The sequence below is a fragment of the Mauremys reevesii genome, linkage group 13 (genome assembly GCF_016161935.1).
Source record: "Mauremys reevesii isolate NIE-2019 linkage group 13, ASM1616193v1, whole genome shotgun sequence".
In the NCBI taxonomy this organism is placed as follows: domain Eukaryota; kingdom Metazoa; phylum Chordata; order Testudines; family Geoemydidae; genus Mauremys; species Mauremys reevesii.
In genome coordinates this window covers 20,726,850-20,753,410 of record NC_052635.1, presented here as the reverse complement: position 1 = coordinate 20,753,410, position 26,561 = coordinate 20,726,850, and the positions used below count along the sequence as shown (strand labels likewise).

At 51.9% G+C, this 26,561-nt stretch overlaps 1 protein-coding gene across 1 annotated transcript in view; it reads right to left on the bottom strand.

The window, feature by feature from the left end:
- The window catches only part of MYH7B (myosin heavy chain 7B), a 59,808-nt gene extending 36,927 nt beyond the window's left edge, over positions 1-22,881 (bottom strand). The window contains exons 1-12 of the mRNA XM_039498818.1: positions 22,783-22,881; positions 21,785-21,947; positions 20,814-20,917; positions 14,590-14,733; positions 13,646-13,802; positions 12,766-12,793; positions 10,882-10,978; positions 10,048-10,071; positions 4,913-5,005; positions 3,875-3,938; positions 3,666-3,764; positions 2,109-2,212 (exon numbers count right to left, since the gene is read on the bottom strand). Of these exons, the coding sequence (XP_039354752.1) occupies positions 2,109-2,212; positions 3,666-3,764; positions 3,875-3,938; positions 4,913-5,005; positions 10,048-10,071; positions 10,882-10,978; positions 12,766-12,793; positions 13,646-13,802; positions 14,590-14,733; positions 20,814-20,917; positions 21,785-21,947; positions 22,783-22,881 (1,176 nt within the window). The remainder of the gene's footprint in view (positions 1-2,108; positions 2,213-3,665; positions 3,765-3,874; positions 3,939-4,912; positions 5,006-10,047; positions 10,072-10,881; positions 10,979-12,765; positions 12,794-13,645; positions 13,803-14,589; positions 14,734-20,813; positions 20,918-21,784; positions 21,948-22,782) is intronic.
- Positions 22,882-26,561: the final 3,680 nt, after the last annotated feature.

Below are 26,561 nucleotides of genomic sequence, written 5' to 3'. Positions count from 1 at the left end.
ACCCTAACTCCCTCCCAGACCCGGCACCCCCACCCCGAGCGCCTTCCCGCACCCTAACTCCCTCCTAGACCCCACACCCCCACCCCGCGCACCGTCCCACACCCAAACACCCGCCCAGACCCCTCACCCTGACCCTGAGCGCCCTCCCGCACCCTAACTCCCTCCCCGACCCCGCATCCCCACCCCAAGCACCTTCCCACACCCTAACTCCCTCCCAGACTCTGCACCCCCACCCCGAGCACCTTCCCGCACCCTAACTCCCACCCAGACCCCGCAACCCCACCCAGTGCGCCCGCCGGCACCCAAACTCCCTCCCCGACCCCGCAACCCCACCCTGAGCACCCTCCCGCACCCTAACTCCCTCCCAGACCCCGCATCCCCACCCTGAGCGCCCTCCTGCACCCTAACTCCCTCCCAGACCCTGCACCCCCACCCTGAGCCCCAGGGGTAAACCAGGGCACTTCCCCTCCACAGTAAAGTACAGTACTGTACAGTATATAATGCCTTTTGTCTGCCCCCCAAAAATTTCCTTGGAACCTAACCCCCCGCATTTACATTAAATCTTATGGGAAAATTGGATTAGTTTAACATCGTTTCACTTAAAGTTGCATTTTTCAGGAACAGAACTACAACGTTAAGTGGAGTTACTGTTTTTTAAACCGTGGTATTACTGTGTCCTTCCACCAAATCTCCGTGAGGTCTGTTATATCAATATGCTCACTCCATACCAGGCGCTCTAGTTCACCCAGCTTAGAATTTAGACTCCTAGCAGCTGTAGATAAGCACTAGTGCATTTTGTCAATATTCAGTTGCTTGCCTTCAGGAGCTAAATATAAATGTGACTCTTTTACACTTGACTGTTCGTCACTGGCTCCTACCTGTACTTTACCAACTTCTTTCCTATCAGCTTTACTAGGACGCAGCGTTCCCCATTTCATTCCTAAGAGACGTCCCCACCCAAACCGTGTGCTCTCCACACCTGCCAGCTTTCCCCCAGCCCTTAGTTCAAAACATCCTCTACAACCGTTTTAATTTTACATGCTAAGAGTCTGGTTCAGTTTTGGTTTAGGTGGAGCCCCGTCCCTCCTGTATAAACTAGTCCTTCCCCAAAAGGTTCCCTGGTTCCTAATTAACTTAAATCCCTCCTCCCCACGCCACTGTCTCATCCACGCATTGAGACCCTGTGTGCCTTACGGGCCTTGTGCGTAGAATGGAAACATTTTAGAGAATGCTACCATGAAGTCCTTGTCTTTAATCTCTTACTTAGCAGCCTACATTTGGCCTCCAGGATCTCTCTCCTATATTTCCCTAAGTCAGTGGTACCTACATGTACCATGACCACTGGCTCCTCCCCAGCACTACCTATAAGTCTGTCTAGCTGTCTCGGGAGATTCATTACCTTCGCACCAGGCAGGCAATTCACTAGGCATTTTTCCTGGTCATCACAAACCCAACTATCTATATTTCTAATAACTGAATCCACCATTACTAGTACCTGTCTCATCCTAAAACTGGGGTTCCTTCCGGTATCCTCAGCCATAGGTTCCGACTCCGTGGGTGCTCCGGGGCTAGAGCACCTACAGGGGGAAAATCGTGGGTGCTGAGCACCCACCGGCAGCCCCCCTATCAGGAGCCAGGACTCCAGGTTCTATTCCTGGTTCTGTCACTGAGTCGCTCTGTGGTTTTCAGAATGAGACGCTCACACCTACGTGTCTAGGGCTGCATGCATCAGTGGTGGCCATGCATTTCACTGGCCATTTGCATGGGACTGACCCCCTCTGGGTGCACAGCGATAGGAACGACACACACTGCTGTGCATGGCCCTTACCCATGCTGTGCCTTGCTTTCCAGTCTATACGTGGGGCTGAGAATGAGCCCTCCCTCACTGCAGGGGAGTGCCGGGGAGTGAATGTCTGCGAACGTCAGGGGCCCTTGCGGGACAGGGGCTGGAGATGTGCACAGGGTGATTATTAATAAAACATCAGCGGAGCTCAGCGATATCTGAGCAAAGCTGGGCCATAGCCCCATTTCTCTCCAGGAGCGTGTAAAGCCATTCTCCCCTCTGCCCAGGCCTCCCCTGTGCTCTGTCTCGCAGGTCCCGTACGTACGTCTGTAGCCATGAGCTCCTCGCCATCGTCCAGGTTGTCCACCGTTGTTACGCCTTGCGAGCAGAAGTGGTAGTCGTAGGGGTTGAGAGAGAGTAGCAGCATATCTGGGAGCAGGAGGGAGAGCAAAGACATGAGGTACACTCGGCTGCCCCCGCATGCTGACCTACGTTCCAGAGCAGACTCCACTGGAAAGGCTGGCGCAGGACCGGAGGGGCCTAATGCTCTGCACAGCTCCAGGACTGAGCCCTAGGGCCCAGTGTAGCCAGGGCTCTGCCGTGGGACATGCCCTCCCTTGTCTGAGCTCTGGCCTGCAAACCTGGCAGAGGGCTGGGCTCCCAGGTGGACACCCCAGGCATCAGGAGGTAGCTGGAGGCGGGCTGGAGCCCTGCCCCTTGGAGCGTGCCGTGAAAATCAGCAGGGAAGGCAGAGAGCAGTGCTCTGGGCACAGGCTAAGTGCAGTGGGATGTTTGGTATCTCCCAGGCTCCCTTGATCCTCGCCCACAGTGCGACATGCGCCATGAAGCTGGCCCTGGCGCATGCCACAAAACCCACTGCTCCTGGGGAGGCTCAGCTGGGCCGTGCGCTGCCATCTCAGGCAGCTTGTTGAGCAGCAGCTGCCAAAGAGCAATGGAAAGCTACCCTGCTCTGCCTTTGCTCCATGTATCCTGGTAATGCCCCAGTGCTCTGCCACTCCCCCTACCCTGGTCTCATTGCGCAGGCCCTCGTTACCACCACAGTGTGCCCATCGCATGGCTGTGGATACAGCCCCCTCGCTGCAGCAATGGCCCCTGGCGCTGTGGCATGTATTGCTGGACTGCCCAGTTCCCACTGCTAAGCAGTGCACTCGCTGTGTCTCTGTGGGCAGGGCAGGGGGAGGCTGAGGTGAAAGCCTCTGACGGGAACTGCCCAGGGTAGAAGAGGGAAGCATGGCAGGGTGTGACTCCCAGCCCATTCTAGTCTGTTGCCTCAGCTCTAGCTCCTTTGATGGGACTGGCTTGTGGGTCTGACTCCAGAAGGCCTGGTAACCTCTCGCAAGGCCCATCTCTTCTGCAGCTCCAGCTCCCTTCTGCTATCTTTGCAACACTGCTGGGCTGGAGACTGATTTAGAAGCGCTGGTGCCTGCCCTCATGACCCCCAGATAAGATTACTGCTCCATGGCTCTCCAGGCCTGCCTAATAAGGTGCTGCTCACGATCCAGCAGCAGGCTCAACAGGCAGCAGCCAAGAAGCTTATCATGCCGGGCCTCTGCCAAGCATCTCTCCAGTGCAGAAAGGTCTCCTGTCACCCGGCACCTGGATCCCAACCCCACTCAGTGCCTGAGAGGTGGCTAAACGGCAGAGCCTGGCAAGTCAGTTTGGATCATTTCTGGGCCCTCCACGAGATCCCGGAGGGCAGTGCTGAGTAATGACTCCTCTGCCCCCAGCACCCTCCCTCCAAGGGATCTAGTTGGGCTCCCTCCCCCTGGGGGGCAGTGACTTCACTGGGGGCTATGGTTGCCCAGGTCAGAGGTGCTTACACTGTCGTTTCCCTTAGTCCGATTGCTTTGAAGCTGCTTACCTTGGAGCTCGGGTTTCTTCCCAGACAGGATCTGGTAGTAGATGTGGTAGCTTCTCTCACCAGGTTGCTGGAAAATCACTCTGGATTTTTCCAGCAAGTCTAGAAACAAACAGGAAAAAAACCAGATTGGGTTTTTTCTGGAGCTGATCCAATGTCAGGGCAGAAAAAGAGCATGTTGAATTGGCAGGTGTGCAAGGCTGTTTACTCACAGATATCAATGTCAGCAGAGGCCAGTTTCCCTGAGGGGCCAAAATGGATTCGGATGAACTTGCCCTAAGGGAAGGAGGTAAATACTTAGGCTGGACAGAGGAACTGAGGCAGGTACAGCTGCTGTCCCGGGTGGGCAGCTCTTACAAATCAGATGGCTGGGGAAGGCTAAGGGTCTGTCTCTTCTCTGCCCTATGTTAATGTCACACAACTTTGGGGCTCAATACATGGTGTCTGGGTGAAATTCTCGGGCCTGTGACGGTCCCTTTTGGCTCAGCGGAGGGATCATCCCCCTGCGCTTTGCTCCCTGTGGCTGTGCTCTCGTGCAGCACTCAGAGGATGGTTGCAGATGGCCCCTGACAGCCCCTGGGCAGAGCTGCGTGATGCTGGGTCTGCAGCACAACTACCTGCAGAGTCATGGCCTGCGACTGCTGATCAAGCTCAGGAGACCCCATGACACTCCCAGGCCCCTGGTGCACTGGGGAATCCAGAGAGGCCCAAGAATGCCACTGTGGCCTCCACTACCTCCAGCGCATTGTTATGGAGATAAATGGGAACCAGGGGTTTGGTTGAGCCAAACACAGGGCCAGGGTTCAATGAAGGGGAAACTGCACCACCGGTGCACTGAGGCACCTCCCAGCATTGGCACTTCCAGCTCTCCCTGCTCTCCCTTTGTGCTAGGCTCCTTCCTGGCACTGCCAGTCATCACCCACAGCCTGATCCAAGCCGAGATGGACCTTGGGCGGCCCCTAACTCCAGCCTCACCTTTTAGGGCCAGATCCTCAGCTGGTGTAAATTAAATGGCACAAGTCAGTGAGCTAGCCTGGTCAGGTAACATCAGGGAGTGGCATCGCTTTACAGCAGCAAAGGGTTTGGCCCTACAGCCAACCCACCTAAAGAGAGAGTTGCTAGTTCTGACAAGGATTTGCTCCCTATGTAAAAGCTAGCTCTGGCTATCTGTGGCCACCTCACTCAGGCATGGTTATGGATAACTTGAGTGTTGTGAGCTCTGTAAATATAAATCCTGCTAGCATACTTACAAAGCGCGAGGAGTTATCGTTTCGCAAGGTTTTGGCGTTGCCAAAGGCTTCCATAGCAGGGTTGGCCTCAATGATTTGATCCTCGAGGGTACCCTAGAAAATGCAGCCAAAGGATGGGTCAGCTTGTGCCTGTGGCATTAGTAACAGTGGCTCTGTTGCTACAGCTGCAGCTAAGGGGCAGCAGGACACAGGGCAGGGGAAAGTGCTGTGCACCTCCACCCTCTGCTACTCTCACTAGCTTCCCTTAAGGCCTTAGTCTCTAGGGTGGTGCCTTCCTATCTGGCACGTCTTATTTTTTTAATTAACGTTGGGGAGCAGAGCTGGGCTTTGAGGCCATGAATTCTGTGACCATCTAGTCTGCTGTGAGTGGTGCCTATAAAGGTCCGGGCTAATAGCTCAACTGTACATGGGAGTCCTCTGGGACGGGGCCATAGCCATCAAGGCCTGGAAAGGAGGGCTCATGGCACTGAGAAAACCTGCCTTTGGAAGCGAAGGGGTCCAGGAAATAGCCCAGGAAGAGACAGTAACAACCCTCTGTAATATTCCTAGGTGAGTTTTCCTTTAAACATGTGTCAGAGCCATTTTCCCCAGAGCTGTGGTGCAGTGTGCAGTGTTATAGACACTGGCTGGGGGGAGCTTCAGAACTCCCGGATGGCCTCTTCACAGCAATGCCTTAGCCTCCAGACTTATGTTCTTGTTATTACATTTGTATGACAGTAGCATCTAGGAGCCCAGTGTGCCGGACACTGTACAAACACACAGAAGAGACTGTGCCTGCCCTAAGAGCTTAAAGCCAAACTAGGCAAGACAGACAGAGGGGTGTGAGGGGAAACTGAGGCACAGAGCAGCGATGTCATTGAAAAAGCAGAGCTGGGACTAGCACTCATGTTTCCTGACTCAGAGCCCAGTGCCCTAGCAATTAGACCATGGCATTATAACTTTGTACCACACCACACCATCGTGCCTTAGTCACTGTCTCTATAGGGTACGGTGTGCTTTCCAAATGGTTCCATAAAGCTACAGTCCATTTACACTAGTCATCATCTGACTGCTGCCAACTGCTCCAGATACAGCCAAGCAGAACACTGACTATCGCAGGTGTACCTAGGCAGAACCCCCCAAACGCTCAGGCTGTCCCGATACCCTAGTCATGCCAAAGGGATGCAGGGCCTTGCCTACACCAGGAAACCAAGACATGTAATTCTCCACGGGTGCCGCTCCACCAGAGCCACTGGCAATGGAAGCCACAGTGGAGACAGAGTGCTGGCGTTTTTCATCACTGTGTCTTTAAACGTCTGAGTCCTAACTACGTTAAGCTACTACTGCAGTTTCCCCAGGTGGCGGCGTGGGTCGAGAACTACAGTGCTGAGTTTTGTCCATAAGAGCATGTCACAGAGGCAGCTGGTTCACCAGAGTCAAAGCTGTCCCTAGCTTTCAGTTCATTCTTTAATATCCTCCAGCCTCAGCAGATCCACCTGACAGAGGTCATGGCAGCACCTGCTCCGACCTTTCAAACAAGTGCATCTCAGTGTTTGAATGTTCGTCTGACCCTATCGCCTGGAAACTCCAAAGCTCGGCGCTGGGTTTTGTATTTGGGGTTGCACCAAAGACTCTTTTTTCAAAGGCTCTCATTAGAGTAAGTCTCTCTGGCTTGTCTGACCCTGAAATCAACTTGCACCAAGCCATAAACACTGGGGGCAGAGCCCAAGCATGTGGCCTGCTCTAGTAGACTGATGAGAGGGCTGGGAGCTAGGCACTTGGGTATCCTGTTCCCAGCTCTCCCACACTATGTGGCCTTATATTGCACGTGAGGCTGTGTATCCCTTGTTAATTCTTATTAATTAGTACCTCTGCTCTCAAAGAACATCTGTGAATTGGGTCTCCCAATCCTCACGTGTGGTAGCTAAGTACTGCAACACTCGCTTATAGAACATGGGGGACTTATTAGGACACTGCACTAGTCAGGACCCACTGGTCCAGGGTAACAGACTGGCTCATGGCTTAGTTCCTGCTTTGCCAGGAGCTCTGGAAATGGTCGGTGGCGACCCCTGCAGGAGGAGAGAGCAGCACTGCTCAGGGGGTGCTAACCTCTCCCCCTGCATCCTCGCTATGCCACCTGCCCCTGAGCGGAGAGGCTGCAGCGCACACGCCCTGGATGGCTTTGTTTGATGGGGGGCTTAGGGGAAGGGAGGCTAGCAGTGAGCTGATTTCGCTTGTCATCCCAGGACCAGCCAGCCTGTCGCTTCCAAGCCAATGATAATGTACATCATGGGTTAAAAACGGCCCCCATAGGAAACACCCAGAGAAACGCTTTGCTAACTAGAAGGTGAAATTCAAGTTTTAAATCTCTATCAATAATTTAAAGTCAGCAAACTGGGAAATTTGCTTAAACTCCACCCCACTCTTGTAAAATACCCCAAATACCCTAAACTCTGCACATGTCCCCCCAGCTATCCTTTGCCCCCACTCCTGAGACAATGGTATGCCAGTTCTGCATGCTTCCAATGCACTGCAATTCTAGGCACACAGCTGTGGCTCCCATTGACCCACTACACATGGGACACCTCCCTGCCTGGCACCCTCTGCAATATCCCTTCCCTTTCCCTTTATACACATGCCCAAGACTGACCAGCTCCTGCTTGGCCAGCCCAGCACACTCCCCTCACACCACACACTGGACTTTGGACAGACATTTGCACCTTTTACTAGCCACAGGGCTCAGCTCCCTGAGCAAGCAGAAGTGCTGAAGCCTTATCTCACTGCAACTGGGCTACGTATCCTCTGATGTCTCAGCCGCACTGGCCATGGTTTCAGGTGTTTGCATCCACAGATGAAACACCAAGGTACAGGGTTTAAAGTATCTCAGCTATTAGGGTCCCTAGGCAAATCATTGTGATTTCCAGGGTTGAGTGTCAACTAGCAGCGATCCTGGCCATAGACACGCCTCTGCCTAACATACAGGGTGCACGGCATGTGCTCTCACGGTCGTTTGGGGTTGGAATGGAACCTTAACTCTGAAGGTTCTCGTCACTGCAGTGTGCTCTGAAGGTTATTTTCCTGAGGTCACTGATCCAGATTAGCTTGCTTAACTCCAGCTAGCACAGTTTCTTACCTGGGAATATAATCTAACCCCCTCCCATCCTCTCTCTGTTGCTCTGAGATCACATTGAATCCAAAAAGCTGGCTGATAATATTGGAGCAGATGCAACAAAGATTGTCTTTGAAGGGATAGGTTAGAGAAAACAGCTGTCTAGTTCACATATAACCTTGAGAGGGGAGGGACAGATGTGGGCACGGGCTCCAGGCAGCTCCTACTGGACGGATTCATCCAGCCTTACTGACTGTACGGCCTGCAGTCCACCATGGGCTTGAGGCCTCTGATTACATGGCTCTTTACATAATGCTGTTATTCAGAAGCACTTTACCCTCTGATGCAGAGCTGGACTGGGGGACCCTGGAGCTCAGCACACAGGTCTGTTGGGCAGGTGTAACATGGGAGCAGGAGTTAGACACTGCATAACGGAGCCACTGGGCTTTGGACGATGCTACTGCTACCATTGTAAATGTAACCCTTTGTGCAGCACCCTAGGTCCTCACTCTCCTTCCCAACACCACCGACAAACTGTTACCCCCTGGGTTTAGGGACATGTTGCTGCTAAAACTCCAAACTATCCAGATGTAAAGCAGGGTGAATAACAGAGTGCATAACAGAGTGAAACGAGGCTCCCGGGGTTGGGGTGAATCCGCTCAGTGCTCTGGCCCTAACGTTTAACAGTCACTCTCATTTAAATGAGGTACCCCCCCAAAGCAAGCAGCCACTGCCATCTGGCCCCCAAGGGCTGGTACTGAAGGCCATACTCAGGTCAATGCCTGAGGAAGTCAGCGAGAGCTCGGCCTGACCAGACACTGAGTAACTGCTTCAGGACTGGCCCTTTTTAGACATTTCTGGTTTGCAATGCAGCCTCTCACAGAGCCACAGCCTGGCAATAACTTCCAGCCCCCCTTCCGCTGAGGCAGTGGGACAGGCTTGCAGTGAACTGGGAGCTAAAGAAACTCCATCCCCAGGGCAGTGGATAGAAAATCCCAGCATGATTCAATGCCCTGCAATGTGCAGATCCCAATCCTAGTGTAGCAGGGTGGACCCCCCGCCCCCGCTCCTGCCTGGGAGGGCTTGAAAGCTGCAGCTCTAAAAGCTGGGCTGACTGGGGAAGTGGCTGCAGCTGGGCCACACCCTAATCAGGCCACAGCTGGCCTGTATAAAAAGGCCAGGGAAGCCAGATACACTCTTCTTGCCTGTAGAGAGAGAAGGGCCTGGCTGCAGGGAGCTAGAGACAGGGTACCTGAGTGAAGCAGGGCTGGGGAAAGGCAGAGGAGCTGGGGAGCTCCAGCCTGGAAAGACCCAGGCTGTGGCCTAGCACAAAGCAACAGGTACTGGGGGTTGCAGAGGGCAGCCCAGGGGTAGGCCAAGGCAGCAGGTCCAAACCCAACCTTGCCAGTGACGAGTAGGCTGATACTGCAGTCTGCCCCAGGGCATGGGGCTAGATGATGACTGGTGGTAGCCTGATACTGAGGTGAGGTGGGGATAGTGGGTGGGGGTTTCCTGGGGAGGGGAGACCCTGAGAGAAAGGGGTTACTGCTAAGGGGAAGCACCCCAGTTAACAGAGCACTGGGGTCCTGGGAGGGACATGGGGCCAGAGGACAGGTGGATCACCTGCCTGCAGAGGGTGCTCTGGGCTGGAAAATGAGCTAATTCCCTGAGACCAGCAGGAGGTGCCACAGGGGTGAGTCTGCATGTCCACATCTGGTAATAGTGATCCCTCCACTGAGAGAGAAGCTGCTCTATGAAGAGACATGCAGCCTCCCTGGATCCTCTCAGCAACCACAAGAGCATTTCCCAACGGCATTACTGCCTTGTCACCTCAGCAAAATGCAGTGCTGTACACAGGGGCCTGATTCTGATCTCGTGTCAGTTTCACAATGATACCATTCCATTGACATCATCGCAGTTACTCCTAACTTGCACTGGCACAAGGGCGCTCAGAAAGGGGCCCACCACCAGTGGGCGTTAACAAGGTGCTGCTTAGTAAGCCTGGCCTCTCACTTGAGGAGTGACCCCTATTCCCTGTAGCACTTACCCCAGTTTTAGTGGCAGGAGCTTGCTAGAAAAAAGGAAAGAAAACTGTCTTTAGAATTCCAGAAGGGAAAGGTCAGAATCATAGAAAGCATCAATCAAAATAGCAGGGCGTTAAAATTTAGTTACTAAAACGGTTCAAAAAAATCGAAGGATTAAATTTCAAAAAATACACCAAAAATGTGTTAAATAGATTAGCTCAAGAAAAAGAAGAAAAGCACCAAAAAGCAGGAACAGTTAAATCCAAACCCAGGGAAGAGGGAAGGAAAACAATGCTGGAGAATTGCTTACTCACTACCTGAAACAACCAGTCTGCTTCTGCTAGGGAAAGCAGGCTGGAGCATCAAGTACCCAGAAGAAATAAGCAATTGCAAGGGAATCTCAAAAATAACCAACACCAAAGAAATGCGAGAAAGAATCAAAACAAGAGCAAGAAAAAGCAGAAGATGGAAAAGGACCAAAATGAACAAAAAAGAGAAAAGGGGGAAAAAGGCAAAAAGCAAGGCTTAAAAGAGACAGGGGTGGAAATGGGGAGTGGGGGGGTCTGTCCCCTTTACAGTGTCTGAAAAAGAAAATATGTTGGGGTGAAGGAAGAGGTGGGCCCAAAAGACCCCGGTGTGGCTGATCAGTTTGGTGAGCCACTTAAAAACTCCATTTCCCCAAGATCAGTTGTTTCAAGCCTTGCTTGTTCAAAAGTCAAAGGAAAAGCAAAGCCCGTGAGGGGCCAGATCCAAACACACTTCCAAATGCAAAAAGTTACCAAAAAAAAAAAAATAAGGAAAAAAAAAAAGAAAAGAAAAAGAAAACAGCCAAAGTGTGTTTCAAATGAGGGTCTTACTCCTTTCTTGCCCGGCGTGTCGCCCAGGGCTGCGACAATGGCAAAGTACTGAATGACTCGCTTGGTGTTTACAGTCTTACCAGCACCAGATTCTCCGCTTAGGGTAACAGAAATACACAGATCAAGAAAACGAGGCAGAGTCAGGCAAAACCAAGAGACTCAGAAAACCAAGGCCACAGCCCAGCCCCCCCAACAGTGTCATGTAAAAGAAGTCAAACACCAAGGGAGGAGTTCAGCCCTGTCTGGCCCTGGGCAGCCTGTGATCCCTTCCCATTGGCTAATGCTCTGCACGGGGGCAATGTGGGGGTTTCAGTCACCAGGCTCAGCCCCTGTGGTGCTGCACTGGCACAATCCCCTAGAACAGATGGGCAAAGCTGCTGGACTTTGCAGCGGAGTGAGTGACCTCCCCTGGTGTGAGCCCATCTGGGCTTTGCTCGGCTGCATCAGGGGGCTGTAATAGGGCAGCTCCACCAGGGGCAGCCCCACGGAGGCTGACACTGGGGCAAATCACCACTGCAGACATGGCCAGTGACTCCACACAGTGCCAGGTGGGGAAGTCTCCTCCTCCCCAGGCTCCTCCTGGTCTGTTGCACGCTTGGTATGAACTTCAGTGCTCCTTCAGCAAGGAGCCAGCCCCCTCCTGCTCCAGCTCAGGCTAGACACTTTCACTTGCACTTCCCTGGGGAGTGAGGGGCTCCTACGGTCTATGGAACATACTCTGCCCTCCCCCACCCCCCCAGAGGGAGCCCACTCCGGTTTACAGAGAAGGGCCAGGAGTCCAGGTGAGACCTGGAGGCTGGGCAATTCCTGCTGCCCTGGTCTGAGCTGCCCGCTGGCACTGGCTCACGAGGCCTTGCAATGATTTCATGCCTAGAGTTAGCTGCTCTTCTATTGTAATCCCAGATCACAAAGAGCAGGGATGGGTGTAGGGGGGAGCTGCCACAGGACATGAGCCAAGCATCTCCCGCCTCAGCCCCTGTGTTACCTAATTAGGCCATGGCTGAGGCTAAAAATGTCAGTGGCTCCTGGCAGCAGGGTAGGTCCCTTCAGAGAACTTTATATAGCCCTCATCTATATGTCACTTGAACTTAACCTTGCCTGCCCCCTCCCCCATCACCCTCCTGGGCCTGGCTGCCTCCTCTGCCCACCAGTCCTGCTCAGGAGCATCAAGAATGTTCCTCCCGGACACAAGGCCTCAGCTCCCCCAGCTGTGGGCTAGCACCACGGTGCATGTGGCCAGCCACAGGACTGGGAAACACATTGCTCCAGGGGACCTGCTTGGGAGAGTTATACCCCGTGATGCCAGCACCAACAAGTGCAGGGTAAACTCGGGGGGAGGGATAGCTCAGTGGTTTGAGCATTAGCCTCCTAAACCCAGGGTTGTGAGCTCAATCCTTGAGGGGGCCATTTAGGGATCTGGGGCAAAAATCTGTCTGGGGATTGGTCCTGCTTTGAGCAGGGGGTTGGACTAGATGACCTCCTGAGGTCCCTTCCAACTCTTATATTCTGTGAACAGCAGCCCTTGCCACTGTCACCAGACAGGCTGCCCTGGAGGGGCTCTGGCAGCCAATGGGTGGGGGTGTGAAGGAAACTTGTTTGGGGAGGGGGTGGCAGCCAGCGAGGCCTGACTGGGGGCCTCATGAGGGGCAGGTGGTCTGATGGCAGGTGAGGAGGTGCAGCTGGGGCATCAGATCTCACAGGAGGAAGGCTGCCAGTCAGCGAGTCAGTCCAAATGACAGGGGAGAGTAAACCACTGCCGGGACCCTAAAGACAACTTGTATCCTGCAGGGGGGGCAGGAGAATGGGGCCCAGGAGCCTAACCCAGAGACACGTACAAGGCAGGCAGGGAACAATGGCCCGTGAAGGGAAGCAGGGGTCACTTACGTGATGAGCATGGACTGGTTCTCACGATCTGGAAAAGAAAGAGCCAGCGTTAAGACTGAAATGTACTGAGATTGCATGGAGCTCTGAGAATGCTCCAGGGCTGCCATGGGTCTGGGTTTTCCCTGTTAATCCACAGCCCCACCTGGCTGGGCCAGTGACTATGTTCACCTGACTTATTAACACCGAGCTTTCCCAGTCCGAAAGGTCCAAAATGAGGCTGTGGGTGTGGGCGTTCCCTCAGGCGCCAGGGGACTGGCACCCCTGGGAAGAAGAATCCTGGTGTCTTGACATTTCTAGAGTGTTTCTTTTTATCCTTCCGCATCTTCCTCTCCTTCTCTACACCTGGCCCCACAGTACAAGCCTGAGCCAGCCCACCGTGCTGCCAAGGCCCTGGCTGCAGTACTGCTAGAGCAGCCCAGGGTCCATGCAGGTAGGTGCCCTTTCTCCTCATCACCTTGACCGTCCAGCCAAGGTAATTTATGGGTCATATCCCCTTTTAGGGGATTGTTACATGGCACTATGGGGGCTAGGTAGCCTGGTTCAGGCCAGCTAAATGCCAGGGCTGCGTGTGGTGATCCCTCAAGATACAGGCTCTGATGCCCACCCAGAGTCTGTTTTGCTGGAGGAAAGGTGCTATTGGTTACTGGTCAGTATTGCTTGTAATCAGTGTTTTTAACAGTGGTCCAGAACTCCCGCTCTGAGCCCAGACCAGACACAGATAGTCGGGTTTCTCCAGGCCCATCTCTGCTACTGTGCATCAGTTTCTTCTTGTGAGGTGATGCCACAATGCTCTCCCTGCATTCCCCCTCCCACTGAACAAGGTCCGGCCTCCGCTTCGGGGTGAGCACAGGGAGGAGAGAGAGGAAAGAGAGAAGCTTACTGCGCAACATGTCGTTGTAGGCGTTGTCTGCAATGGAGTAGATGTGGGGCGGGACCTCTGACCTCCGCTTGCCCTTATAGACTGCCACCACGGGGGAGGTGTAGACTGGCAGCCACTTGTAGGGGTTTATGGTGACACAGAACAAACCTGAATAGGTCTGAGAGCAGAGAGGAGGCAAGTGAGTGCAGAGGGACACAGCTGCCTCAACGTAGCAGAACAAAGACTCTTCAAAGCCACTGGGCTCAGAGCTAGAGATGCCGCAATGGATCTGGCCTGTCTGCACCATGCTGCTTCCTTAGCCTATTACAGAACAGGGATGCAACTGGCCTTAACAGGGACATCCCCTTGTGCTGCCAACCTACCTCACCTTAATGGTGATATTCCTCCCCCACCCCTTGCTACTCCCTCCACCCAGGCAGCTGGCCTTTCTCCATATCCCTCCTGGAAAGCCACCATTAGCGTCTCCTCTGGACGTCCTCAGGGCAGCCAGCTTTAGCCTTACCTAGAAATCCTTCCAGGGCTGGGAATTTCGGGAAGCATCTTGAATTGTGTTTTATTTTGCAGACTCCCTGGTGAGTGAGTCTCTTCACCTGGCATCCCAAGATCAGCTTATTTCTCTTTAATATGTTTTCCAAGTGAGTCTAATCAGTACACATAAATCTACCCCTCTATCTATCTAAGTCTGCCTGGGGATTTCTAATGCATCCATATGATTCCCATGTCACGAGGAATACTGAATGGGAGGGGTTCCTGAGGCATGAGAAATCCAGGGCGTAGCTGTCCTGATTCAACATGACCCTGGCTGGGATAGCCAGTAATCTGGGACAATCAAGGGGAGAAATCTGTGGTAGTTTTGAGTTGGTGCCATTTGAATCAGCATTGACCTCTGACTGTGCTGGTCAGGGCTCTGTGTCACCCTCACACCCTGTACCAGCGTCACTTACATAGATCATCCAGTGAGCGTAGCGGCGCTTCAGGTTGTGCAGCACCGAGGCCTCGTTGAGATGCGTTAGCATGGCCATGTCCTCAATCATATCGAACTTGGGAGGGTTCATCTGCTGGATGTCGTCCTCCTTGACAACCCGGGTCTGCAGGGAGGAAGCAAATTAGGGGAGCCTGAGTTTGTCCTTGGTTCCTTCCAGCCGGGACCAGGCCCCGCAGTCGCCATTAGCACTGACAGGGCACCGCGCTGTTTGCTCCCATCTGTCGTGCAAAGGGCTTGATTCTGATCTCATTTACACTAGGGTAAATCCTGCTGGTGGAAGCACTCCAGATTCACTCCAGTGTAAAGGGACGCAGCATCTGGCCCAGTTTCATGTCTGTGCCTCATACCCTCCTGTTGGTGTCACTAGGCCTAAGTAAACCAAAGTTGTGACTGCAGGCCTGAGTGAACCAGAGGTCTTCCATGCTGTGAACTTTAACCAGCCTAAGATGCTAACAGACTGCAAGCAAAATGTGTAACTGTCAGCTGTCTCAGCTTGCAGATGCAGGAGTTTGAAACAGCAAAAGCGGCGGGGAGGATGGGGTGAGGGGGGAGGAAAATCTGTATGCGTTTGTGCTGTGAAGGCCATAGATAAGCTTGCGAATGGGAACTTTTCTAACACGCTGAGATGTAATGTTTAAAGTAACTGCTGTTGGGAAGGGAGGGGTGAGGGGGAAAACCAAACAAAAGGCTTACACAAACAAGGGGGGTATAAATACTGGGACCCCGCCTGCGAGCGAGTGTGCAGGATTTGAGAATGCTTTTTCTCCCTGGCACCTTATTTGGGCTCAAATAAACGTGGTTTTGCTTCTCCACCCTGGTGTGTTAATTAGTGCGACGCACACCGGGCAACGAACCCTGCTGTTGCTCCGCCTCGGGCCCTTTGAGCCGGCAACACTCCTGTGACTCTCCAAGACCAGATTCTAGCTGCCCCGGCAGTGTCTAAGGAGAATGCAGATCTCTGATGCCATCCCCTCACCCCCGGGCCGGTCTCCATCCCTGCTTTTCTCCCGAGGGCAGGCAGTGAGATACCTTTACTCAGCTGGGCACAGGTGCCCCCAAGCTGGAGAGGAGGTGCAGTGCCTGAATACATAGGTGGTGACTGTTTGGAAAAGCAGGGCTTGGCCTTTGCCAAGGGGAGAATGACACAAATGACCTAATCTGGATATGGAACGCAAGAAGGTGAGGAGTATTTGCTGGGCACCTGAGCTCATGCTACAAGAGGGCACCAGCAGGAGACAATTGTGCTGGAGACCGAGGGCAGGTCTGCGCTAGAAGTGCTACATTGGCGTGGCTGGGTCACTGCAGCGCATCTGGTGAAGACACTCTATGCTGACAGGAGAGCGCTCTCCCGTCGATGTAATTACTGCACCTCCGCGAGACGCAGATGCTTTGTTGGAGGGAGAGCATCTCCCATCGATGTAGTGCCGGGGTGGACAGCACTTAGGTCACTGGAACATGCGTCCCTCGTGGGGTGTGTGTGTGTCTTTTCCACACCCCTCAGCGACGTAAGTGGTAGTGGAGACCTGCTCTGAGGGGCGAGCTCATTCCACTCCAGAGGAGTCCCCAGCACTGCACTGAGAATGCGCCATGTGACTGTGGCCCCATCTGGCTCTGCAGACCTTCTCCTCCTGCATCAGAGCCAAAGCACAGGGGATCCTACATGACAAAACAGGGTTGTCGCTGCTGTCTGCTCCCTTCGTCCTGCACAGCCAGCCCTGCTCAGCTGCAGGCTGTTCCTACTGGGCAGCAGCCACAGAGCTGCTTGCACCATGCGGGTCAGGGACGGCCGTGCAAAGCCAGCAAAGCTAACAGTGTCACTGGGGTGGACTTGGCCTCCGTCTTTGGGGATGATGGGTGGGAAAGAAAGGATGATTTTACAGGGCTGGCACATCGAAAAAACAGGGGAGGGATTTTCAGCAGCACCTAGCGCCTCAGGAGACCAAGCCCCAGTCCCACCTGGAGCCGTGTAACTAGCTCCCATGACACACACTCCCCCAGAGCACAGACAGGGGCTGCCCTGTACTGTCCTTTCACAGGGCTATGTTTCAGAGCAGGACTCCCTTCCCAGTCCCCCTAGCTGCCAGGGCCCATTCCCTCATCTCGTCTCCAGCAGCCCAACTGTAAGAAAGTGGCCATGATAGTGTCAGTGGGTACCCATGGGTACCCAGTGGGTTAGCCATACCCCACCCTTGCTGTACCTCCTATTTAGCCAATGGGAGTTTCCCCCGCTCTGCAGTTAAATAAAGCATCAGGTTCCCAGCCTGCAGTGCTGAGACGAGGCTTGTTTGTTGTTACACTGAGCAGTAAAACATGCCGCCCCACCTTTTCGCGTCGTTCCCCCCCAGGGTTCTTCTAGAGGAGCACGCAGCTAATGGAGGACAAGCCGGGGCACTATGTGCAGCTCCTGCTGGGGCAGAGCAATGTGAGGGTGGAGGAGGGACACTGGGCACAGGACAGAGGAGGGCCATGGAGTGATCAGCATTTCATCCTCCCCCACCAGCCATTGCCAGCTCTCATGCCATTCCGCTTCCCCCGTGAAAAGCAGCCTTGCAGTCCACACCCTAGCTGCCAACCCCTTCCCCTGTGCCATCTGCCTCTGGCCAGACCTCCCAGCTGCCAACCATGCCACTCTGGTGATGAGCATCTGGCCAGACCCCCCTACTACCTGCCAAAATTGCCTTATTCCTCCCCCCAGGTACAGACACCTTCTTGCCTCTCCAGGAAGCTTATCGCACTGTCTGAGCAACCCACTGTGAGAGATCAGAAATAGGAGAAGAGAAGGCGTGCTCTAGGGCATGGGCCTGCTGCTCCATCCAGTGCTACAGGTCAGTGCTGAGTGCTCACTCCTAGGGTGACCAGACAGCAAGTGTGAAAAATCGGGACGGGGGTGGGGGATAAGAGGTGCCTATATAAGAAAAGGCCACAAAAATCGAGACTGTCCCTATAAAATCTGGACCTCTGGTCACCCTCCTTACTCCTTTCATGGGCAGTAGGGCCATGGGGCAGTCCGGTTATGTGTCATCTCAAAGAATATGGTGCAGGGAGCCTTAAACAGCCGACATGTACAGACCATCCCTTGTCACTGTCTTGATTTAAGCCTATACATCTAAGTACTGGAATTACAGTACTCTCACATTCCACCTCTGTGCCTGATTGGGAGAAGGTGAATTTAACACAGGCCACTGTTATTCAGGCTTGAAGAAAAGAGAGTTTCATTGCCACTCTTAGGTGAATTGGGGCGAGTCTAGTAGTTAAAGCAGAGGACCGGGTCTCAAGACTCCTGTGTTCTAATCAAGGCTCTGCCCTAGATTCTGTGGCCCTTTGTCAGTAATTTTTACCCTCCCTGTGCCTCAGTCTTTGTCTGCACCAGCACTTTTGTTGGCAAAATGTTTGTCGCTCAGGGGTGTAGATGGTGCTATGCCTTTGGGAGACGCTCTTCCGCCGACATAGCTACCGTCACTCATTGGGGTGGGGGTTAATTATGCTGATGGGAGAGCGGCTACACAGGAGAGCTTACAGCTGTGCCTCTAACGTAGCCACAGCCTAAGTCTCACTAGCTATAAAATGGAGATAATAATATCTTCTGATTTCACAGCCTGGTAGTGTGACACAGTTTAGTTTGTAAGAAGACCATGGGGCTAATTCACCTCTGATTTAGTCTGGTGTAAATCAGGATTAATTCCATCAGAGTCAGTGTAATGACCCTAATGTAAACCCAGTGTACTCAAGATCAGAATCGGACCCTTCATAGTCCTACTCTTGCATATACTGGTGCAACCCCACTGTATTCAATGGTCTAACCCTGGTTTAACTGGAAGCAGAATTTAGGCAGGCTTAGACTAGATATGATTTAGCTAGACCTGCTTGGAGAAATTTTGTCACAACAGTTTTCTGTTGGAAAATGCCATTGCAATTAAATGGATTTTTGTTTGTTTGTTTGTTTGTTTAAATTGTATCAATTTTGATTAAGTTTCTGTTAGAAAAAAAAATGGAAACAAAAGTTTTGAAAACACCAAAACATCCCATTTCGATTTTTCATTTTGAAATGACTTTTTGTTCTGAAATTTACTTTATTTTATACATTTTTTTAAATTAAAAAGAGTTGAAATTGAATGAAACTTATTGAAACAAAATGTTTCAGTTGACCTGAGGTTTTTGAGGGCATTTCATTTTGTGAAATACTTTGGAGTTTTGACTTTTTGTTCCAATTCAGAATGAAAGTTGGTTTGAAATCTCGAAATTTTTCCTGGGACTGAAAATCTGTTTTCCAACCAGTTCAAGATTTTGACAGATGTAAGCTATTGCTCATTACATTGACTAGCACCATAGCAACGCAAACAAAGAAATACATAGTTCACTGTGTACATAGGACGTGACTCTCTATTCAGTTACTCCAGTTGTACACTGGTGTTACTCTGTTGAGAAGAGGTGTTACACTGGCCTAAAACTGTTCTAATGGAGTGGAGAATCCAGCCCAGAAATTATTTTTACCATATATTATTTTGGTAAATAGAAATTGACTGAAGCAGATTGTGATCTTACACCAGTGTAGAACTGAAGGAGTTCCATGGGTCTCATTCTGATCTCCCAGCTACCCTATTCGGGTGTAATGGAATTGATTTCTGAGGACTCACTCCTGGTGTAAATGAGATCAGGCCCAATGGATTGATGTGGGTGGAGCAAAGTTCAGAATCTGGCTCTATGTGTATAACAATTTAACAACCTCTTAGTCATATGTATCTAAACTCTATAATGAAACCGAGGTACCCAGATACTGTGACACTGAGTGCTATGGTGATCCCTCTAAGCCAGTGGTTCCCAAAGTGGGGTTCGTGAACCCCTGGGGGTTCGCAGAACATTACAGGGGGGTTGCCAGAAAAATTTCACTAATGGCGGCCAGAGGACCCTGGGCACTGGAGGCAGCAGGTGGGACCCGGTTGCAGGGCAGACACCCCGAGCCCCAGGAAGAGCAGGGCCAGGCAGTTGGGGCAAGCAGCCTGAGTCCTTCTCCCATCAGCGGGGGAGCCGGCAGCCTGAACCCCAGCGCTCCATGTGGGGCTGGCAGCCCGAGCCCCAGGAAAAGCGGGGTTGGGTGGTTGGGGCTGGCAGTCCAAGGCCTGGCCCCATCAATGGGGGAGCCAGCAGCCTGAACCCCAGTGCCCCATGCAGGGCTGGCAGCCCGAGCCCCAGGAAGATCGGGGCTGGGCAGTTGGGGTGGGCAGCCTGAGCCCTGCCCCTGTCAGTGGAGGAGCCGGCAGTGGTTCCAGACTTCCAAGACCTATGCAGAGCAAAGCAAGCGCATCCATCACACTGAGGAAATTTCAACTTCAATCCCTGGAAATACTGATTTTTAGGAGGGGGTTCACGAGATTTCACAATTTAGTGAAAGGCGTTTGCAGGCTGTTAAAGTTTGGGAACCACTGCTCTAAGCAATGTAGTTAGTTCATTAAAATGTTGATCTTTGGACAAAGTCTGCTCTCTATAGAATATCAGGGTTGGAAGGGACCTCATCTAGTCCAACCCCCTGCTCAAAGCAGGACCAATCCTCAGATTTTTACCCCAGTTCCCTAAATGGCCCCCTCAAGGATTGAACTTACAACCCTCGGTTTAGCAGGCCAATGCTCAAGCCACTGAGCTATCCCTCCCCACAAGGGAGTGCTGGTGTAAATTCAGAATAACTCCAGATTTACACCAGTTTCCCTTATTTCCTGCTTTGAATGGTTTTCTCTCAAGATTAGCTGAATAATTTCGTCCAAGGGAGCAACTGGCTGTTTGCAAACTGAGCAGACTTCTCCTGCTGGCTATTGTTACAGCTGTTAAGATGCCAGCTGATCACTCGGGCTGGGAAAGCCCTACTGTCATTCTTGCAGTCTGTTGTTTAGAGAGGACTTTTTTGAAACTGACCATTTGATGCTGGTTTATTGAAGCCCTGGCATGTTTGGCAAGTCAGATAGCACATTGTACATTACGGGGTAACAAAAGCCATTTACACTACTGAGCTGACTGATCGCAGGTTGAGCACTTAAGTGCTATAAGTGAGAACTTGTCTAGTTTCAGAGATAAGCTGTTCACAAATACGTGCCCCCCCTCCCCCATGCATTCCTTTCCTCTGTGCTTCTTTCCCCCATTCCTATGGCCATCCTTCAAAAAGCAAACTTTAAAAATCAGGATTGTTTTGCTTACTTCTTTATTTTTGGTTTCCACGATGACTTTGCCACCAGAGATTTCTTTAATTTCAACCTCGACATAGGCTTCCTTGTCATCTGGGATCCAAGTTCGTTTTTTTCCTTCAGGTCCAAAAGAAAAGAGAAGAAAACTCAGTCTGAAGCAAAGGGAACTGTTTGTTCTTGTCAATAGCTTCAGAGAGCAGTAAGAACATAATCTAGCAATATTAAGGGACATTTGTTTTTTCCTTCCAGTGTTTGTGGTCATTTGACAGGGATTTCCTGGGAGTTTTCATGCTGGATACTTGTTTAATTTTCCCCAATTAATGCTAAGATTGATTTTGGTCTGTTGTTTGCTGCATTTTTGGGGAGACGTGGAAAACACAGTTTAGGGAATACAAAATTTGCCCCTCCCCCCGATTTATTTATTAGCCCTCCAAAATGTATCCTGGCACAAACCCAGGGCTTTTTATCCCAGGCACACTCTAGCTGTGCAGCAATGGCGATGGAATATGATAATGGAACGAGTGGAAGGATAATGTGAAGAATCTGTCACCCAAATCTACAATGATCCCTGTTCATCACCAAAGTGAAACGGGAGGAGGGCTTTGATGAGAACTGTTTCTGTGGAACAAGCACTGCTGGCTCCCTCAGTCCTGGGCACTTTACCTAGGTGCACATAAACAGCCACCTTGTTACCCTCCACACTGAGAGCCACAGTGACTGCCAAAAGCAGCTGCCACCTTTCACTAACGCTGAGTTATTCTGGTCCTCTGACTTCTTACCAGTGAGCACCAGAGCAGGGCTGCAGGTGGGGGGATTCCACTGCTGCAGGAGTGTATGAGACACATGGGAAAAAATGATGCTACAAAACCCTACCAGGGGCCACAACACTGGGAAGGGAGCTGGGAATACTCTGCAAACCAGGCCATGGACATGAGAGCCCGTGTGACCAGCATGTGCCAGGCTCAAAGGTGCTGCTGATCTTACCATCGAAGGGGATTGTTTGAAGCTTGAGTTGCTCTGTGTAGCTCTTCCGGAGAAAGTCAGCAGCCTCCCCGAACTCGCTCATGTCCAGCATAGCCATCTTGCCTGCCGGGAGGGAGAAGACTGGGCAGCCGCAAAGAAAGAAGAAGCCAAAGACTTGTGAGCCCTTAAAAGGAGGGAAAGTAGAGAAAAGGAGTCAGTCCAGAGAGACGATGCCAGTCCACAGGCTGCTTACAAAGGGCAGATACAATTTTCAAACACGCCATGAACTTAAGAGGGCCCAGGAGAATAAGAGCAGTAATAAACAGCCCCAGATCTGCCAATGTAATTACTAACCACACTGTACTCCTGCCATCTATATTGCAATGCACATCTCGGCTGTCTCTCTTAGTGGGTGGAAACTGAGCTTTGATCCTGAGTCTGCTGAAATCTACCCACTGCACATTTGGATTTCCACCAGCAGCCAAGGCGGCAGAGAGAAGCCCACTTTTCACGATCACCTCTGGCAGTGCAGTTCCTGTTCTGTAGCCCCACTGAGGCAGGTGCCACTTTTGCAAACCCCATAAGAATACAAGGGTCCCTGCTCCAAAGTAAATATTGGAGTGGAGAACTGGAAAAAGAAGGGTGAGAGCATTAACCCCTGAAAGCTCTCGAGTGCCTTCTCGATGGCTGCCATAGCAGCTGCGCTGACAAGCGATATTGTGGCATTATTTCCTGTCCTCTATACAATACAATACCATGCAACAGAACTGAGAAACGCCGCATCGATACAAACGTTGTAACAAGCGCTGGTACCAGGAACTTCCCAGATTTCCCAGACTTCATTAAATACACTCTTTCCTACTCCCCATCTGTCTCAGAGTCAGGCTGCTCCAACCCATCCTCCCTGCACCCCCCAGTTAGTACCCGGTCCTGTCCCTCTGGAGCGCCTGTCCTGCTGGTGGGGAAGCGGGTTAGCAGCACAGAGAAGCATGCACACAGACATGCTCTTTATTACCAACCTTGGATATAGGACTGAATGGCTGTGGGTGTGCAGTGAAGCCCCTTTTTATTGTGTCTGTCAAGGTCAGAGTGGGAAGAGATATGTCAGAAATTCCCATGTGTCACATCCACGCAGCTCCATTGGTGCTGCTGTCCTCCTGCCCAGAGAGACACAAAAGGCAAACCTCGCTTTTATCTCACTGCGAATGTGGGCTGGTTATTTTTACTCCTGTATTGTCAGGCGAGTACAAAGGCAGAGGGAGGCTCCAGGCTTGGGAGTCAGCACCGCTCTCCAAGCCAGCCTGTGCCTTGCTGATCTGCAGGGGAGCAGCATGGAGCAGAGGTACAAGGGCTCTATCTCTCTCCTCTGCCTTCACCTGACATTGTCTGTGTCTCGCCACACCCCTCAGTGCCAGGAGAAGCACTGCCTGGATGGGCACAACCGCTCCCACATTGATCTCGAAGCCACACTCGCCCCGAGCTTTTGCCTTGGCTTTTCCTCTGCCTTTCCCTGGGCCCAGCTCCCACTGATTTCAATGGGCATAGAACTGAGGAAGGAGTACACTTTTGGAGCAGTAGGTTTAGCTCCTTCCTTCTTCTCACAGGGCTCAGGTTGGTTCCTGGGAAGGTAATTGACTCTGGAACGTTTGACACCCAGTGTTAGACACCCGAGAGCCTTTTCTCCTACTGGAGCAGAATGGCCTTCAGTGATATTTTAAAGAAAAAGGGACCAAATCTCCCATCGCACCATGGCGACCCCACTGAATTCAGTGAGGCCAGTTGAATGAAAGCACCATGCGCCCAGATACTGTCTGCAGTACAGATGGGCTGTAGCCTTGAAATCTGCACTCAGATATGAACCGTCGATAGTGATGGGCTCCAGTGAGTTGGCTCAGCCCTTTGGAGATACGCCGGCCAGCTGTGAAATCCAACTGGACTTCTGGAGCCAAACTGCCCCAGATTTCAGAGGGATCTTGGGATCTGGGATTGTCCTGTGTGGCCAGGTCTAGCTGATAACACTGAAGCTCTCCCAACCCTGACGCTGCCTGGGTGGTCATATAACAAACAAAGATTTGACATTTAACATGCAACAGGGTAGCTGCATAAATGAGTGCAGCTCAGTCACTGCACTTCCTGAAAAACATATCAAACGGAGCTAAAAGGGCTGGTCCTGACCAGTAGCTGAGGTCTGGGATCCCCCTGGGCTATGGGGCATTGGGATCCACTATCCCAGTTTGGGGATCCCCTGTTACGAGGAAGAGCTGGGTAATAGTAATGGGGAATTTGGTTATTAGAAATAAAGAGAATTGGGAGTTGTGATGACCGGGAGAACGGCCTGCCCGGTGAGAAGTTTGCAGATCTCACAAGACATCTAGACAGACTTATGTGGAGTGCTCGGGAGGAGCCAGCGGTTGTGGTATGTGTAGGTACCAGTGACACAGGGAAATGAAGGAGAGAGATCCTGGAGGTGAAATTTAGGCTGCTAGGTAAGAGACTGAAGTCCAGGATCTCCCTGGTAGCAGTCTCTGAAATGCTTCCAGTTCCACACTCAGGGCCAGTTAGACAGGCAGAACTGCAGGGTGTCACTCTGTGGATGAGACAATGGTATAGGGAGGAGGAGTTTAGATTTATTAAGAACTGGGAAACCTTTTGGGAAAGGGACAGCCTATACAGGAACGATGGTCTCCATCTAAACCAAAATGGAACCAGATTGCTGGCATGTAAAATTAAAAAGTTTGTAGACATGGGCAGCAGGTATCAAAGGCCAGGGTGCAGGAGGGCTGTGCCTCCCCAAACAGCCCTATATGGTCCCGCCAATGCTCTGCTCCCAGGCCTCCTCCTGCTTCCCAGCACTCTGCGCCTCTTCCCCCATGGTCAGAGTCCTGGGCTGGGGTCGGGGCCGGCCTGTGGCCAGGGACTCCAGGCAGCTGGACTCAGTGCTCGCGCTGCCCACCCGCCCAGCGCTCCGCGGCCAGAGGCCACACTGCCTGCCCAGCACTCTGGGGTTGGGGAGGGGGGACCATGCCACCCGCCTGCCCGGCACTCTGGGCCTGGGGCCGTGCCACCAACCCGGCGCTCCACAGCTGGAGCGGGGGGCCACACCACCTGCCTGCCCAGCACTCCAGGACTTGTGAGGGGGCAGCGCCACCCGCCTGCCTGGAGCTCCAGGGCTTGGGAGCGGGTGCTCCGGGGCCAGGGGCGCTAGAGCGGACAGGGATGGTGGGGGCTTTGGGCTCCAGCGGCGGAAGGGAAGTGGGGCCTCGGGCAGAAGGGGTGGGCCAGGGGCTAGCCTCCCCGAGCTCAGGGTTCACCTTCCGCTCATGGTTGTAGAGGATTTTTTAAACTAAGGGCTGGGGGAAAGCCAACAGGTATGGAGAGCACATGGTCTGCGTGCAGATGTCCCTTAGGGATGAATTTATTAAAAGAAGAAGACTATATCCTAGTAAAGAGGATAGGAAAGAAACTGGTAAAGTACAGGTAGGAGCCAGTGAGGAACAGTCAAACATAAAAGCGTCCCATTTAAATATAACACATGAAGGAAGCAACTGAATATTGACAAAATGTACAAGTGCTTATATACAAATGCTAGAAATCGAAATACTAAGATGGGTGAACTAGAGTGCCTGGTATGAAATGAGGATATTGATATAACAGGCATCACGGAAACTTGGTGTAATGAGGATAATCATTCAGACACACTTAAAACCAGGGTACGAAATATACAGGAAGGACAGAGTAGTTTCTACTAGTGGAGGAGTGGCACCATGTGCTAAAATGGCACAGAGTCAAATAAGGCAAAAATCTTAGATAGAACAAACCATACCGTAGAATCTCTAGGGATAGAAATTCCGTGCTTGAATAATAAGAGGACAGCAGTAGGAATATATCACCAACCACTCCTACGCTGGTAACAGTGACATACTAAAGGAGATTAGAGCAGCTATAGCGAGGCCCCTACAGGTCTAGAGCCCCAGACTTGTAAAGCTACTAGGCAGCTAATAGCCATATGCTGTCACTGTAACCAACTTGTATTTTACAGCCCACAGCCCACAGTGGATACAGACCATCGGAAGCCCCGCCTCAAGGGGTCTGACAGGCAGCAGCCTCATGGCCCCTGATTGGCCCCCTGCCCTATATAAACCCAAGGGGCATTCCAGGAAGTGTCCAGTGTGGCTCTCGTGTAGCTGCTATGACCATTCCTGCCCCTGGCTTTGACCTTGGCTTGAGTTGGACTTTGCCTCCAGACCCTGACTCAGACCCTTGGTATTGACCCTGGCCTGGAACCTGACTACAAACTTCACTGCTACTTCTAGCCTCAGGTCTGATCCTGCTCTGATGCTTGGTTCCAAGAACTGTCCTTGTTAGGATCCTGACAGCTACAAAAGCAGAACCTCAGTAATAATGGGTGACTTTAACTATCCTCATATTGACTGGGTACATGTCAGCTCAGGGTGTGATGCAGAGGTAAAATTTCTAGACACCATAAACAACTGCTTCTTGGAGCAGCTAGTCCTGGAACCCACCAGGGGAGAGGCAATTCTGGATTTAGTTCTAAGTGGCACACAGGAGGTCCAAGAGGATACTAGAGCTGAACTGCTTGGCAATAGTAACCATAATGTAATTAAATTTAACATCCTTTTAGGGGGAAAAATACTAAAGAAACCCACCATGGTAGTGTTTAACTTCAAAAAGGGGAACTACACAAAAATGAGGAAGCTACTTAAATGGAAATTAAAAGGAACAGTCACAAGAGTGAAATGCCTGCAAGCTGCATGGGAACTATTTAAAAACACCATAA